Source organism: Salvia miltiorrhiza, chromosome 2, assembly GCF_028751815.1.
Source record: "Salvia miltiorrhiza cultivar Shanhuang (shh) chromosome 2, IMPLAD_Smil_shh, whole genome shotgun sequence".
Lineage (NCBI taxonomy): Eukaryota > Viridiplantae > Streptophyta > Magnoliopsida > Lamiales > Lamiaceae > Salvia > Salvia miltiorrhiza.
In genome coordinates, this window is record NC_080388.1 from 40456884 (window position 1) to 40472632 (window position 15749).

At 37.3% G+C, this 15749-nt stretch overlaps 4 protein-coding genes across 4 annotated transcripts; 2 read left to right on the forward strand and 2 right to left on the reverse strand.

Annotated features, from left to right (window-relative positions):
- Positions 1-368: 368 nt before the first annotated feature.
- On the forward strand, positions 369-4100 carry LOC131013414 (uncharacterized). The gene is made up of 5 exons (XM_057941488.1): positions 369-1762; positions 3045-3098; positions 3269-3372; positions 3469-3507; positions 3610-4100. The coding sequence occupies exons 1-5, from the start codon at positions 1621-1623 to the stop codon at positions 3757-3759; spliced, it is 489 nt and encodes a 162-aa protein (XP_057797471.1). The 5' UTR covers positions 369-1620; the 3' UTR covers positions 3760-4100.
- A 305-nt stretch (positions 4101-4405) lies between these two features.
- On the reverse strand, positions 4406-6662 carry LOC131013404 (sphingolipid delta(4)-desaturase DES1-like). The gene is made up of 2 exons (XM_057941479.1): positions 6216-6662; positions 4406-5383 (listed from the first exon to the last, which is right to left on the reverse strand). Exons 1-2 carry the CDS (start codon positions 6363-6365, stop codon positions 4550-4552), a joined length of 984 nt encoding a protein of 327 aa, XP_057797462.1. The 5' UTR covers positions 6366-6662; the 3' UTR covers positions 4406-4549.
- Positions 6663-7749: 1087 nt separating this feature from the next.
- Positions 7750-8586, forward strand: LOC131008451 (uncharacterized). Its single transcript, XM_057935328.1, has one exon. It carries the CDS (start codon positions 7750-7752, stop codon positions 8584-8586), a length of 837 nt encoding a protein of 278 aa, XP_057791311.1.
- A 4648-nt stretch (positions 8587-13234) lies between these two features.
- LOC131008453 (glutathione S-transferase T2-like) lies at positions 13235-15266 on the reverse strand. The gene is made up of 4 exons (XM_057935329.1): positions 15131-15266; positions 14870-15025; positions 14654-14821; positions 13235-13680 (listed from the first exon to the last, which is right to left on the reverse strand). Exons 1-4 carry the CDS (start codon positions 15264-15266, stop codon positions 13235-13237), a joined length of 906 nt encoding a protein of 301 aa, XP_057791312.1.
- Positions 15267-15749: the final 483 nt, after the last annotated feature.

Below are 15749 nucleotides of genomic sequence, written 5' to 3' on the forward strand. Positions count from 1 at the left end.
TTTCATTATTAATAATTTGTAATTTTACTTTTAACTTGAGAATTGACTCAAATTCAACATTAAAAATTAAATAAGAAGGAAAAATAGGATAAAATATACACATACAAACTAATGTATTATATATTTTTTTTCTTGTATTTCTTATTTATATACACACATATATATAGATATATAAAATATAAAATATATAACTACATAAAAAAATAAAATAAAAAATTGGGAGGGGGTTTCAGCCCCCCCCCCCCACTAGTGATTCCAAAAGCATCAGTGAGAGAAGGCCCTATGCAATTTGTGGCGGTGGAGAGAATGATTTACAAGGGATTTTATGAGGGGTGATGCTATTCATAGCCCTTATTTTACTCTTTATAACCCCTTATTTTATAAAATATTAAAAATATTATATATGGACTAATTTACCCCTTAGACTCATTTTTTCTTTGTTGACGTTATTTTAGCACTCAAAATATTTTCACAAATTATTTCTTTCATTTTCAACTCTTAACCCACTTATATATTTATTATCAAAACTATAATCGTTGTTCTTCTTTTCTTATTTTCAACTATATTTTTTTTTTTATGATGTTCTAAACTTTGACTATTGATTTCATCCGAAAATAAAGACAAATCCTCCTTTGAATCATACACGTACAATAGAGAACAATAATCCATATAAAAACTATTGATTTTTTGCATTTCACATGTGGATTCTCAATAATAGAATTCAACAACTTTTGTATTATCAAAATTTTCCAATTTAGTCCATCAGCAACATATATTCTTACCTGCGCTCTTCCAAAAGTAAATCTCATTCATGCCCACCATGTATTTGATCAAATTACCCAACCAATTTTGATATCAAGATTTTAATTCATTTCTAAATTTCATTCAAATGCTCACCCGTCTGCGGCTGCGAGACTTCGCTCGTCAATCTCCGGCCATCCAATCTGCACTCTTGCTCATTCTAGATCCACTATTTATTCTTTCAAGGCTTTCTCAACTTCACCATCAAGGTTATTATAACAAGAACAATATTTATTTTTTCTTTCAAAACTTTTCTTTGGAACCTTTTGATTTTCTCATCTTTTTCTCGAATAAAATCACAATCTAGACTCCAGAGGATTGCACAAGCGAAGATAGAAATTAAAAGAATCATTGAAAAAATATAATTAATGCATCTTGCTGTAGAATTTTTTGGGCTTCCAACTGAAGAGAGAAATTAAATGAATCATTGAAAAAATATTATAGTAAAAATCATTGCAAATATCAAGAATTCCTTCAAAAGAAAATGATTAGGTAAGAAGGAATTAATCTGTTTTACTTGTTGAAATTTATATGAATAAGCGTGTGTGTTCTTCTTCTCCAGATTTTGGGGCTACGGAGAAGAAGCTAATATAGGGCTATAGGATAAAATAGTACATTTGTTAATATTTTTTATTTATTTATTAAATAAGAGGCTATAGAGAATAAAAGATGGGGTATGAATAGAATCACCCTTAAAAGGGAAAGTGAGAGAGAAAGAGGCTTAGCCCAACTGACCTCTTATTTCGAGTCCAGCCCAATTATAAGCCCAGCTATACGCACAATTGAAATGACTAAAATAACCTCTCCTTCTTCAATTCAATGAATTCATTATACAGAGATGGAAAGCTTCTTCAACATATTTCTTTACAACCAAAATCAATAGAAATGATTCCAGAGCAATGGGCTCCTCCATGCAACTCCCAATGCACCCATAAATACGCTGCTCTCGTCCAAATCCCATGTAAATTTCTTTTTCTTTCATGTTTTTTTTTTTTTTTTTTTGTTTCAATAATTTTGGATTTGCTTGTTTTCTGCTCCGTGCTAATGTTGATTCTGGGTGTTAGGGTTAAGAAGCTATGCTCTTATTTTTATTTTTTTTATTTTTTTCTGGCCGAATTATCGTTTTTTGTGTGTTTGATTTTCTGGATTCTGTCAGATAATACTTGTTATTATTAGAATATTCTCGAATGATGGAGAGATTCAATTGGATATTAACAACATCCCCGTTTCCTTTTGCATTCGTGCATCGCGTTGCACTTGATAATTTGCTAATGATAACGAGTTTCCTTATGCCGATTCCAGCGAAGATGGATATTTTATAATAACATTAGTTTTGATGTTAGATTTTTTGGAACCTCTGATCAAAATGGAGTAAAAAATGTGTTTTGATATTGTTACAGCAAGTATTATTATGCAAAGGGGCCATTTTGTTTTGAATCTATATAAGAGAGACATCATTGCTGCTTGTAGTAGTGTTTTGAGGTATTTAGGGCCGATGAGCACTAGGCACAACGTGCTAGGGAAGGTGAGGGATCTCCATGCTAATCCCATTTCAGTCAATTTCATGTCTTCGAAGTATATAGAGAACGGGAGTTAAGATTGTGGTCATGAGAGACATTCTACTTTGAAGCATAGAATGGATTGGGGTGTTTAATATATATACAAGAGATGATAGTAGATGATATTTTGTAATGTAGTATAACCTCAAACAGGTAATTATCGTGATGGTCTTGTACCGTATATGTAGTAGCCCCGGCATCTCAAGAAGGAGAATCAGTTATAAATGGTGAATGATACATTGTATTTTCCCAATTTACATATACTGATGTTTCCTTCTGTTAAATCGCGCCTTAGTCCTTAGTGGATAATTAAGTGTGTCAATATGTTTTTGACAGTAGTCTTATTGAAAATCTTGGTACATATTTGTGAAGTCTGGAAATGGGAAAAGACACACATAATCACCTGAATGTTTGTCCCTATAAAGAATGTCTCTCGTAATAGTTTTACCCGGATTACCTTTTTGGGTATTGTCAGTTGTATTCTATGATAAAGGAAGCGTATATGTAAGTCGTTGGTACCAGATTGTTGGGGATAAATAATGGCTGATTGTTAGGGATGCCTAATTGTTTGAAAACATCGCATGCATTAAAGTATATCTTTTTTGTTCTTAAACTTGTTTTTGTCGTCGGAATTTGTTCATCTTTAAGTGGTAGATCTGATAGCCATGTACTGATTTTTTTTAGGGAGAGTATTCTGCAAAAAGGGATGTGATGCTGATGGTGAGACATGGGACGAATGTAAGTTTTGAATCTGCACTTCGATATCTTTCCTTATAAGCAGACTACAAACAAGTGATGTTGATGGCTTTGTGGACATTGTGCACTTTTTCAAAAGAATATGCTATTATTTGTGACATGCTTGCTTTGTAATTTAGTAGGAAACTCTGATGCTAGTGATTTAAACTCAGGTTTGGGAGAGTGTGATGAGATCTGCTACAAAGACCCCGTCCTGAAGGACAAGCAGTGGAGCGCTTATATTGATCGTTCTCCCGGTTCTGTCAGCTACTCGGAGGTTCATTCCTTCATTCCACCTCAACTTCTTGAACGCTTTCAGCCTTTCTGTTTTATTGCTCATGCCCAATTTCATTCTTTCCTTTCGATGCGACAGGAATGCTTTCGTGCTTGTGTAGCTGGCTGTAGTTACAAGGTAAGCTCACTATGGAAAGTAATGGGTCAACATAATATTTTCAGCAGACTGTTACATAATGCTTGATTGCTTGAAGTATTGCATCATTCTCTGGGTATGCAGTTCGATATTCCCGCAGAGAAACTCAAACAAGTTCATGCAAGACCACCAAAGCCTCCACCCGAAGAGAAACCTAGAGCACCTGCTGCTGAGTCCAGAACCCCTCCCGTATCCATTCCTTCGGGAGATGAGGTTCTGGGCACTTCTGCATAACGCAAAGAGAAGCATAATCGGACAACAATCTCTCTTTGATTCTTCGTAGGAAATATCTCAACAATGCCTCAGACACTGAAAGCAACTTAAGATGAACGTTGTTTAGGTTGACTTTGTCATTGCAGCTTTCAAGTTATTGGTTAGGTTTGATTAGTTTCAATCTAGATTCGAAGCCCAGTATAGCAATTTTCTGGGAATTGTTATGATGATGACAAATTTTAGGTGCTAACTGAAGTTATATGGACAGCAACTCTGCATTGTATGAATTTCATACTAAAACCTTTACTTGTGGTGACTGACAGCTTATGGTAAATTTGAAGTCCCATAACAGCTTTTGGGCAGATTGTGTTGACTAAAAATATACTACAAAATTAGGGTGAGCGTATCACCGATTTATTCTACTTTATAATATCAGATTGGAAAAAATGAATAAATGAATCTCTTTTGAGTGTTGAACATGATGAATGTCTCATCTAATTTAGTTCTTAGATTGAATCTAACTTTTTTTCACTTTATCTGTATTCTTTTGAGAAAAATAAAAATTGATTCTAAAATTCTGAATATGTAAAACTCTCAAAAGCTGCTCTTGGATGTTATGTCGGTGAAGAGGAAAAAAAAAACAAAAAACATGATTACTAACAGATCAGGGAAGAAAATTCTTGCTCAACAAATAATTAAGTATGAAGAATGTCATACATAAGTCAACTGCCGAAAGCTGAGTAATCTCTTCTGTAAGTAGACATCTTGAAAACTCTACAAGAATTAGAATGAAACAAATTCACGAGGATTCCTATTCAGACTTGTTCTTGTCCGAAATTGATAGACTCCTCTTCATCCGGCTATACGGCCCGACTGTCCTATCCATGACATACATGTAGATGACCTGGCTCCATGACTGATACGAATCCAAATCCTCATAAAACTGGGGCGCAATCTCCCTCACCTTGTGCAGCTTGCTCCCAGGGATTCTTGGGAAGTCGTGGTGCTCGTTGTGGTAGCCCACGCTCCATGTCATCAGGTTCAGAGGGCCATAGTAGGAATACGTTTCTTGATCCGGATTGAACACGTAGTGTTCTGAGATGAAGTGGCCAGCCATGGGGTGCATCCCGCCTCCAACGAACGTCGACAAGATCAAATAACCCAAGGATTTCCAGCCAAAGAAGCAAACAACGGCTGCATCAAGGGCCAGTTGGATGGTGAGGTTAATGAACTCCCATATGCCGGGAGGTTTTGGTTTCAGAAAGAGGGGACGGAAAGCGTAGAAGAATAGTTGGAGAACGACCCATATGGATTTTGAGATGGTGTTCCTCACTACTTTGGCTTCTGTGAGGCTTGGGACGTCCATATCAACTCCGTCCACCCCTTGGTACCTATGGTGCTCGAGGTGATACTTTTGGAAAGTGACGGACATTGGCACGCCAATAGGCAGGTTGGCGAAGATCCCTAGCCACCGGTTGTAGACTGGAGTCGAGAATGCTAGGTTGTGACTAAGCTCGTGAATGGCCAAGAAGAGATTGTGGTTGAGGAAAGAGCCGAAGAAATACGCCACTATAAGTATCTTCACCCAGGATGCGTTGTTTAGGAAAGTCGCAGTCCATAGCTGAAGCAGCACAACTGCAGAAATCTGCAATGTACGAAATGAGCAAAAGCTTCAATCAATCTTATTGATCATAGATATTCACAAGCATTTTTGTGGCATTACAGTTGATCAAGACACAAAACATGTTAATAAATAGTTACTGATTAGCATGGCTCTTCACCATTTTCCCATGCATCCACCACATTACGAATTCCAGAATAGCAGTCCTCTACCCTAACGATCATCGAGACAAATGCAAGACAGGAAAACCAAAAACGGGCTTTTCGACACAATGCTTGCCTTACTCTCAACAGAAAAGTCGAGTCTTCTATCCAGTCATTTGCAGTGTGGTCACAAGTGAGACAATTACTATCCAATACTAATTATTTGCCTCAAACAATTATGGTTGAGCTATTAGATACTAATACAACAGTAAAAAGTAGAAGAATCTATGAAAAGTTCTTAATAGTAGCAGGCAAAGATATTTGGAATTCTGATCAAATGAGAGGGGGTCAAATTTACAATGTAAAAGAAATTCATTATTCCCAATTTCAGTGTTGCCGAGTTAAAATGAGAGAGAAGTATGAATTTAACACCCAGTATCAGAATGCAGCAGAAAAATCACAAAAACAAAAACAAATGAATTTAACAACTTAAAACACACACACACACACACACACACACATATGAATTTAGGATTCAATCACAAAAACAAATGCACCAAAATCAGAATGCAGCAGAAAACAAACACAAATGCACGAAAAAGATTCAATCTTTTCAACACACAGTATCAGTTTGAGCACAGATCTCGTATTCTGAAGTATGAATTCTCAAAATATAAAACCCACATTGCAAAACCCCAGATGCATAAAGATACCTTAAGGAAAGCGAAGGGATCAGGACCAAACAATTGTTTGATTTGAGGATATTGAGAGAGGATCTGCCTCCTGCGGGAAGCATGCGGCTCGTCAGTATAGGACCAGAAAAAATCAGTAGCCATTACTCCCTCTTTCCCTTCAAACCCCATTCCTTCCTAGCAAAGTTTTCTTGTGATGGGATTTGTTTTGTGCCTTTTCAATTTGAATGAAACGAGGGTGTATTTTTCTACTTTTGTCCCTGCTAGATTTGCGTTGTCTGTGAATCTTCTTGTCTTGATGCGATGGATAAATTGGAGATTAACAGCATTCCTCATTGCAGTTGCACATGGAGCTCATTCTTTGTTGAGATGGATGAATATCCTAATCCTAATAAAGCAATTGAGCAATTCACATTTAGGTCTCTTTCTATTTTGTGAGAATTTTAAATGATGTTTAAACTTGGGCTCGCTTTGAATTATAGACACAATGGGCTTCATATAGCAAAAAAAATAATATTAATTTAGTAATGAGATCATGTAGTACCTAAATCTTAGTTAGTATGTAGTAGTATTAATTTTAGACCATATATTTTATTTACGTGGCGTACTAAGATTGTGATGCATAAGGCTTTTAAGGCCTTTCAAAAAAAAATATACACGAGTAAAATTGGAATAAAAATTTTAAATATGAGTTAAGTATCAAATACACCCTTAATATAGAGACTCGTATCACGTTCAACCCTCTATACTAGATATTAGATCAGTAAAGCCTCCGATATCCGAATTTCAGTGCAATTAAATCATCTCCTAACGATTGTTTAACTATGTTAAGTATTTTTAATTTTTTTTCATTGGTGGTGGGATCTATGCATTTCTTCTTTGCCAAGCTCGTCAAAAACACGCCTAAAACACGTTAATACGTGTAATTTGGCGGTCGAGGGATCGAAAACACGCCGATACGAGTAATTTGACGGCTGCGGACACTTAATAAAAAATAGAGAGATTACCACAAAACATAATTCAATCCCTAATTTCCTTCCCCAATTCAAAAGAAATAATAAAATGATCAATGCTAATTTGGGGGTGTCGAGGAGAAATAGGTAACTAGTTAGTTGATTCAAAAACATGAGATCGATATTTGCTTTATACAAGAAACGAAATTGGAGAGACTGGGGGATCTGGAAGCAAAAAGTATTTGGGGTTATAATTGTTTTGGCTATGCAACTCGCAACGCTGAGGGTAGGTCGGGGGGAATTATCTCTATCTGGAACTCTTCTAAATTCTTAAGCTCAAGTCAGTGGGAATTTCCAGGAGCTTTGATCGTGAGCGGTATTTGGAAAGCAGGGAATACTCGATGTTGCTTGGTGAATGTTTACGCCCCTCAACGATTACAGGAGATGGAGCAGTTATGGGATAGATTGGAATCAGTGGTGAGGCAGAACAGGGACCTCTGTGTTTGTATCAGGGTGATTTCAACTCGATTAGAAATCGATCCGAAAGAGTGGGAAGGGTCACTCAGTTCTCGGCAAGAGATGTTCAGATTTTCGATCAATTCATGAGAAGATGTGAGTTGGAAGAAATCAGACTCCAAGCAAGATCGTTCACGTGGTATCAAGGGCAGTGTAAATCTAAATTAGACAGATTTTTTGTAAATGAGGAGTGGCTGTCTATTTGGACTCACACGAAGGCGAGAGGGCTTCAAAGGTCGGTTTCAGACCACTGCCCAATCCTTTTGGAAACAAAAAGGGTGGACTGGGGACCGAAACCATTTAGGTTCCTCAATGTTTGGACAACGCATCAGGACTTTGAAGCAGTGGTTAAAAACTCCTGGCAACGAAGAGGCATTTCAGGATGGAGTAGCTTTGTCTTCAAAGAGAAAATCAAAAGACTTAAAGAAGATTTAAAGGGGTGGAGCAGATCGGGTTTTGGGATTGTGGAAGAGAATGTTTCAAAATTGAAGGAGGTTATCTCCAAGTGGGACTCCATTGATGAAGTGTTCGGGTTGGACGAGGAAGAGACTATCTTGAGAAGTGAAGCGGAAGCAAATCTGCACATTCAGATACAGCATCGGGACAGCATCCTTGCCCAAAGAGCACGTAACAGATGGTTAAAAGATGGGGATTTGAACAGCAGCCTCTTCCATAAGGCTATTAATGGTAGAAGAGCCAAGAATGAAATATCGGGTCTTAATGTGGATGGAGTTTGGATCGAGGAGCCAGTCGAAGTGAAAAGAATTGTCAAGGAACATTTCCAAGCACAATTCAAGACGAGGCACAGAGCTTGTCTGAGGCTGCCGGCTGTTTTTGTTAACCGAAAAATCTCAGATTCAACAAGAGAGTGGTTAGACAGACCTTTTTCCGAAGAAGAGGTCAAGGAGGCGGTGTGGAACTAGGGATGGCAATCTACCCGCGGGTAACGGATATCCGCGAAAACCCGAATCTATTAGGGTGGGTTCGGATACCATTTTATATCCACAGATAGTTTCGTAGTTGCAATTCACTATCCATTTAGTTCGTGGGTATAGGTTTGGATACTTACTATCCATACCCGCGAAACCCGTTTACCCGCGAAAAATACCCGTCAATTATCCGTGAATTACCCGGCAAATATCCACAAAAAATTCCATAAAATATGGGCTTTAAATATATATTTTGAAATTATGGGCTAGCATATTATATCTTAAAATAGGCCCAAATAGAAACTGAACTAAGACCCAAATTCTAATAGTCTAATTTAAATTTGAATTTTGTTGAGCAATTATAGAATTTTGTTGGATTTTATATTTTAGTTGATGAATTTGAATTTAAACATTGTTCTTTGTGGATTTCAACATATGGATTTGAACTATGTTATTTGTGTTGATTTTTTTTTCTATTAAATTTGTTGTAAATTTATATTTAAATTGTGTTTCGTGAGTATCCGGTAGATAGTAGGCGGCGGGTATCCGACGAATAGCGGGTGACGGATACCCGACGGGTAGCGGGTATTCACGGGTAGCGGGTTTGGATACCATTTGATATCCATGGATAGTTTCGTGGTTAAAAACCACTATCCATTTAGTTCATGGGTATGGGTATGGATAGTCACTATCCATACCTGTCGTACCCGATTGCCATCCCTATGTGAAACTGCGACAGCGGAAAGAGCCCGGGGCCATATGGTTTTAATTTCATGTTTATGAAGAGTTGTTGGGGAATTATTAAAGAAGATTTGATCAAGGTTTTGAAAGAGTTTCATGTGAATGGCAAATTGGTCAGAGGATGCGACCCATCCTTTGTGGTTTTGATTCCGAAAAAAACTGCGGCAGCTGATTTAAGAGACTTTAGACCCATTTCACTAATTAGTTGCCTGTACAAGGTGATTGCCAAAGTACTAGCTGCCAGAATGAAGCAAGTCTTGAAAGACATAATTTCGGAACATCAAAGTGCATTCGTGGAAAGGCGGTACATACTTGATGGTGTGGTTATGCTGAATGAGCTGATTGATTTCGCTAAGAAAAAGAGGAAAGGGCTCCTACTGTTCAAAGCTGATTTTGCCAAAGCTTACGATACGATAGAGTGGGAATTTCTGGATAATATGCTCGAGATGATGAATTTTAGTCCCAGATGGAGAAGATGGATCTCTTGTTGTCTTGGTTCGGCGACTACTAATGTACTTGTTAATGGGAGTCCTTCCGGGGAATTCCAACTTGAACGTGGGATTCGTCAGGGCGATCCACTTTCACCTTTTCTGTTTCTGATAGTGGCGGAGGGTTTGAACATACTCACGGAAAGAGCAGTCCAGAGGGGACTTTTGGACCCTTTCAAAGTTGGTAATGAAGGGTTTAACATGTCACATCTACAATATGCAGATGACACCGTGTTCTTTGTATCGAAGAAGATCGAAAATGCTAGAGCAATCAGGAGTATTCTCAAGATTTTTGAAGTACTTTCAGGCTTGACTGTCAACTTCGAGAAAAGCTGCATTTCCGAGGTCAACATCAACGAAGATGCAAAATCAGCGATGGCAACTCAACTTAACTGTAGTGTCGGCTCTTTTCCGCTTAGTTACCTTGGAGTTAAGATCGGAGGCCATCTCTCAAGAGCGACGGATTGGTCTTATGTGGTGGAGAAAGTGAAAAGAAAGATCATCGGACGGAAAGATAGAAAGATTTCTTTCGCTGGAAGAGTTACTCTCCTGCGGTCAGTGCTCTTAGCTATCCCTATTTTTCATCTTTCGTTCTCAAAATTCCCGAAAAAAGTGCTAGCTGAAATCAGATCTTTAATGTGCAAGTTCCTATGGGGGGAGGGGAGGTGAAGAAAATTTGTTGGGTCAAGTGGGAGGACCTATGTCGAGATCACGGGGACGGGGGTCTCGGGTTAAAAGATCTGGAATGGTTCAACTCGGCTCTCTTGGCAAAATGGTTATGGTGATATTTGACGGAAAAATGAGGCGTTGTGGGCGCAGGTGGTTAAGCTTTGCCAGGGGAAAATCACGTGGGATGACGGGGGTTTTAGATTGAAGGGGAGTAGTGCCTCGAGAACAAGCTAGTGGAGAAATGTTTTGCGCCTGAGTTGGGGTCCGAGTGGAAAGTGGATCAGGGATAATTTAGAAATTCAAGTGGGAGATGGAGCTATTTTTCTCTTTTGGCATCATTTGTGGGTTGGTGAGGCCATATTATCAGAGCTCTTCCCAAGACTTTACCGCCTTAACAGTAATCAAAATGGGTCGATTTCGAGCATGGGGGAGTGGAGGGAGGGAGAGCGGGTGTGGAGTTTATAATGGAACAGGGAACTTCTGGATAGGGAGAAAGTGCATGAGCAGCAGATACATAACCTTATCAGCTAAGTCCGAATTACAGAAACAAAACCAGATAAATGGAAATGGAAAGCCTCAAAAGACGAATCCTTCTCGGTTAAGTCGGCATACAAGTCCATCAGTACAGACGGCAGACACGATCTCAATAGGGGAAATGTGAGTGAATTATCTATAATCTAGAAAGCCCCGGCTCCACCCAAAGTGATTACAACATCGTGGAAAGTTCTCAAAGGCAAAATGGATACATGTGATAATCTCTTGAAACGAAAGGTGTTTATCCAACAACAGGAGGCTCTGTGTGTTTTCTATAAGTCGACGCTTGAGACTGTAGATCACATTTTCTTTGGCTGTCAAAAGACCTCAGAATTGTGGAATGCGACGCTTTCTTGGCTTGGCAAACAAACGGCGATGCATTGCAAGGTGATTGACCATTTTAATGCTTTTATTAATCTTAGAAACAAGAAAGAAAAACGGTTTTTAATTGGTGTTTGGTCGGGACTGATTTGGTGCATTTGGAAGTTGAGAAACGAATGCAAATTTCAGCAAGGTGTTTGGAATATTAAAAGAACTGAAGCGGAGTTAAAATCGAGATTATGGAGCTGGATGACGATACACAATGTGCAGAAATCAACCGAGGACTTCAAGAGATGGTTCGAAGCCGCCTTTTGAGGGATTCCGGTTGGTTCTGTGAAGTGCTCGGCCGGTGGTGCTTTTTTTGCTGTTTTTATCTTGTTTTTGCTATTTTTCTCTTTCTTGTTTAACAACTCTCTCTGTTTTCCCCTTTTTGGTACCGCTGGTACCGGTTCTATGCATTCTTCATCCTTTTTTCTGCTAAAAAAAAAATTAGTAATTATCTAAAAGCAAGGAATACAATCAAAAACACTAGAAAAACATGATATTAAACGCTATAACAACTTATATTAAAAAACAACGCTATAAGACTACCCACAATTGTGACACTTATCCAATCCAATCTTACTCTACTTTTTAATAAAATATTCATTTCTCTCTCATCCACCTACACAACCCACAACCTAATACTCCATCCGTCCGCCAAGATTATGTCAAATTGCTTGGGCATAAGATTTAATAAAATTGGTGATGATTTTGATGTAGTGGAGAAAGGGTCCCACCACTTTATGAGATGTGTAGTTGAGATTGAATTTGAGGTGGTTTTTTGTAAATAAATAGTGTTAGTAAGGATAAAATATTAAAGAGGATGGTGGGACCATTGCCTTAAAAGGAAAGTGACATAATCTTGACGGACGCCCAATATAGTAATTGTGACATAATCTTGGCGGACGGAGGGAGTATAATTTTTACTCCTAATGGTGACACCAACTCAACCTACATATTTTTTATTTTCACTTTATTTTTAAATTATCTAATATCTAAAATAAAATATAAATTAATATTAAATAATTATTTATTATATTTAATAAAATAAAATAAATATTTTATTTAAAAAAAATTGTAATCATATTATAATTAAACATTATCATATATTCTAATAGATATTTAACTCAATCACAAATGAATATTACAAGAATTAAACACATAATTAAAATTAAATATATCAAAGTACAATACGTGAAACTTAAAAATACAACTAGAAAGTACAAATTACATTTTTAATTGTTAGTGCCAAATTTTTCTCATATGTGCTTAATCAAATCATCTTGAAGAGTCCTATGAGCTTCTCTATTGCGAAGTTGATCTCTATTAGTCATATAAGTAGACAAGCTTGCAATACGTTCAGTAGAATAGCGGAAATGTTCGTCATTTTCTGTTTGTACTCTTGTAGGTATATCCATAAAAAATTCTATTGGATCATAATAATTTTGGTAGGTATCTCGTTCATCCTCGACTATCATATTATGCATGATGATACAAGTCATCATAATTTTTTCCATCAAAACTTTGTCTCAAACAAGACATGGGCGTCGTAAAAATACAAATCGAGCTTGTAGAACTCCAAATGCTCGCTCAACATCTTTTCGAACAGACTCTTGGTGTTGAGCGAACAACTTGTGTTTGCGGATCTGTGGGGAAGTAATTGACTTGACAAATACAGCCCATAAAGGGTATATACCATCACTTAAATAATATGCCGTATCATAATGACGACCATTCACTACGTAATTAACCTTTGGTGCTCGACCTTCTAAGACATCATTAAAAACAGGAGATCGATGGAGTACATTAATATCACTGCACGAACCTGGTGTTCCAAAGAACGCATGCTATATCCACAAGTCGTATGAAGCAACAACTTCCAAAATGATTGTTGGATTTCCACTTCTCCCAGTATATTGGTCGGCCCATGCATTAGGACATTTTTTCCACTCCCAATGCATGCAATCAATACTGCCAATCATGCCTGGGAAACCACGTTGTTCTCCAACATAGAGCAGCCTTGCTAAATCTTGTTCATTAGGCCTTTTGAGATACGTACCACCGAAGCAAGAAATAACACCTTCCACAAAATGGACTAAAGCATCTCTTGTCGAAGATGAACTCATTCGTAGATACTCATCGACAACATCAGAAGATGTCCCATACGCCAACACCCACATGGCTCCAGTACATTTCTGCAATGATGAAAGACCTACTCTGCTGGTGGCATCTCGTCTCTGTTGAAAAAACTCATCATTAGCAGTAGCAGCTTCCACTATTTGAATAGCGATTTCTGCATGCGAAATCTCCGTCAAAAGATTTATGGAGTATACGTTGGGCTGTCACTGAAGTAGTCGTTGATCAAACGCTTTGCACCAAACTCGCGTTTCCTATCACAATATCTCCTGTTGGCTGTTGGAATTTGATGTCCTACAATCAGATTATGATTGTTTAGGATCATATTTTGGATGATGTTATCAAATTGACGATTTTGTTAATAAACGCGTTCTTCCCATTCATCAAGTTCATTGGAATGGGAAACATTAGAACTTGAGTCTGAATCAACTGAAGAGTTTTCATTGACAGACATATTTGTATGAGAAATGGGAAAATAATAGGGTAAATGTGTACTTGAGCAAAGAGTGAGATGTGTTTGTGTTTTATTGAGATGTGTTTCATCTGTCATTTATAGAATACATATTGAAAAGTGGGATATAAAATGCGATATTATATAAAGGGAAAGAAGAAAAAACCTAAGAAACCCTTGAAAGCAACATATTGAAAAGTGGGATAAGATAGCTAGATTTGAATTGATACGGTTGTATGTGAATTGAAAAAAATGACAAGTGCATGTGAATTGGAAATAATGTTGTGTCAGAATGACAAATGCATGTAAATTGAAAAAAAAATGACAAGTGCTTGTGAATTGGAAATAATGTTGTGTCAGAATGACAAATGCATGTAAATTGGAAAAAATGACAAGTGCATGTGAATTGGGAAAAATGACAAGTGCATGTGAATGCACCAAATGCTTTGTCAGAATTGGCTAAATTCTTTGGGAAGCTAAACGGATCCAATGCTATTCAATTTTAGATTGAAATACACTTTTCATTAATTAAACATAAAACAAGTACATAACACAATTTGCCAAAACTAAAATCACACAAATAGAAAGCACACAAATAAAAAGTACATAAACTAAAATTACATAGAAAGTACATGATTAAAATACATTCACTCTCCAAACACAATTTTCGTTAGTTGACGTTTCATCTCTTTGTCTTCTGAAGATAAGTGCTCTTTCACCAACAATTGAAGCAACATTTTTTCTTTCATGTTCATTGTGTTTCTTTGCAACTTCTCGCGCTCTAGTTCGATTCGAGTCTTTATTAACTCAGCTTCGGCATCTCTAGTGAGTCTTATTGCACGAAGTTCTGCAGCAACAACATATTCATGAGTAGATTCAGATTGTGAGACCTTACCTTTTCCTTTCCTTTTTGCCTTATCTCTTCCAATGGGACGAGTCGCAGTTGACTGTTTAGATGTTGGAGTTTCTGGATTAGAAGGGATTGAAAATCCCCCATCTTCCGAAGTCTTTGATCTTTTCGAACTGGCACCACTTTCCTGATTATCAACATCTTCACTTTGACGACGAAAAACATAGGTGGTATCATGAACATTCTACTTGGGATGTTTACTCATAACTTCATTAAATACAACCAAGTCTAGAAACTTATTTCAACATGCTTCGTAAATGGAATGAGCTTCTTTCTCAACATCGTCGTCGCTCATTCCACTCCTTCTTCGAGCATTTGCTTCCTTGCAAGCAGCAACCCATTTGTTTTCATTTTCGTTAAGACGTTTCCAGCGGCCTTTCATCAATTCAATGTTTCGTTCGTTGAGCTCATTTAGATTTTCTGCTTGAGTATTGTGATACAATTTATGAACATGTGCCCAAAGCGATTCCCCTCTTTGATTTTTTCCTCGAACGTTATCTTCGCTAGCATAGGTCCAAGATGACATAAGGGCAACATCTTCCTTCACACACCAAGCTACATTTTTTGCCCCTTTCTGATTTTTGTTTGGGCGTTGAACACACATAAACAAATTACGAGAGACATTTTCTGATGTGGAAATTCTTTGAGAGGTAGAAATTTGACATAAATTTGGAGAAAATTGAGATTCACAAAATTGAGAATTTGGTTGATTTTCGAAATTTGGAAAAAAATGAGGAGTCGGATAAGATGAAAATTTTGCAGAATCTTGAGCGTTAGGATAATCTTGGGAGTTTTGATGATTTTGAGAATTTGGTTAATAATAATTGGGATAATTTGGATCCATAATGGAAACAAATCTGTGAGG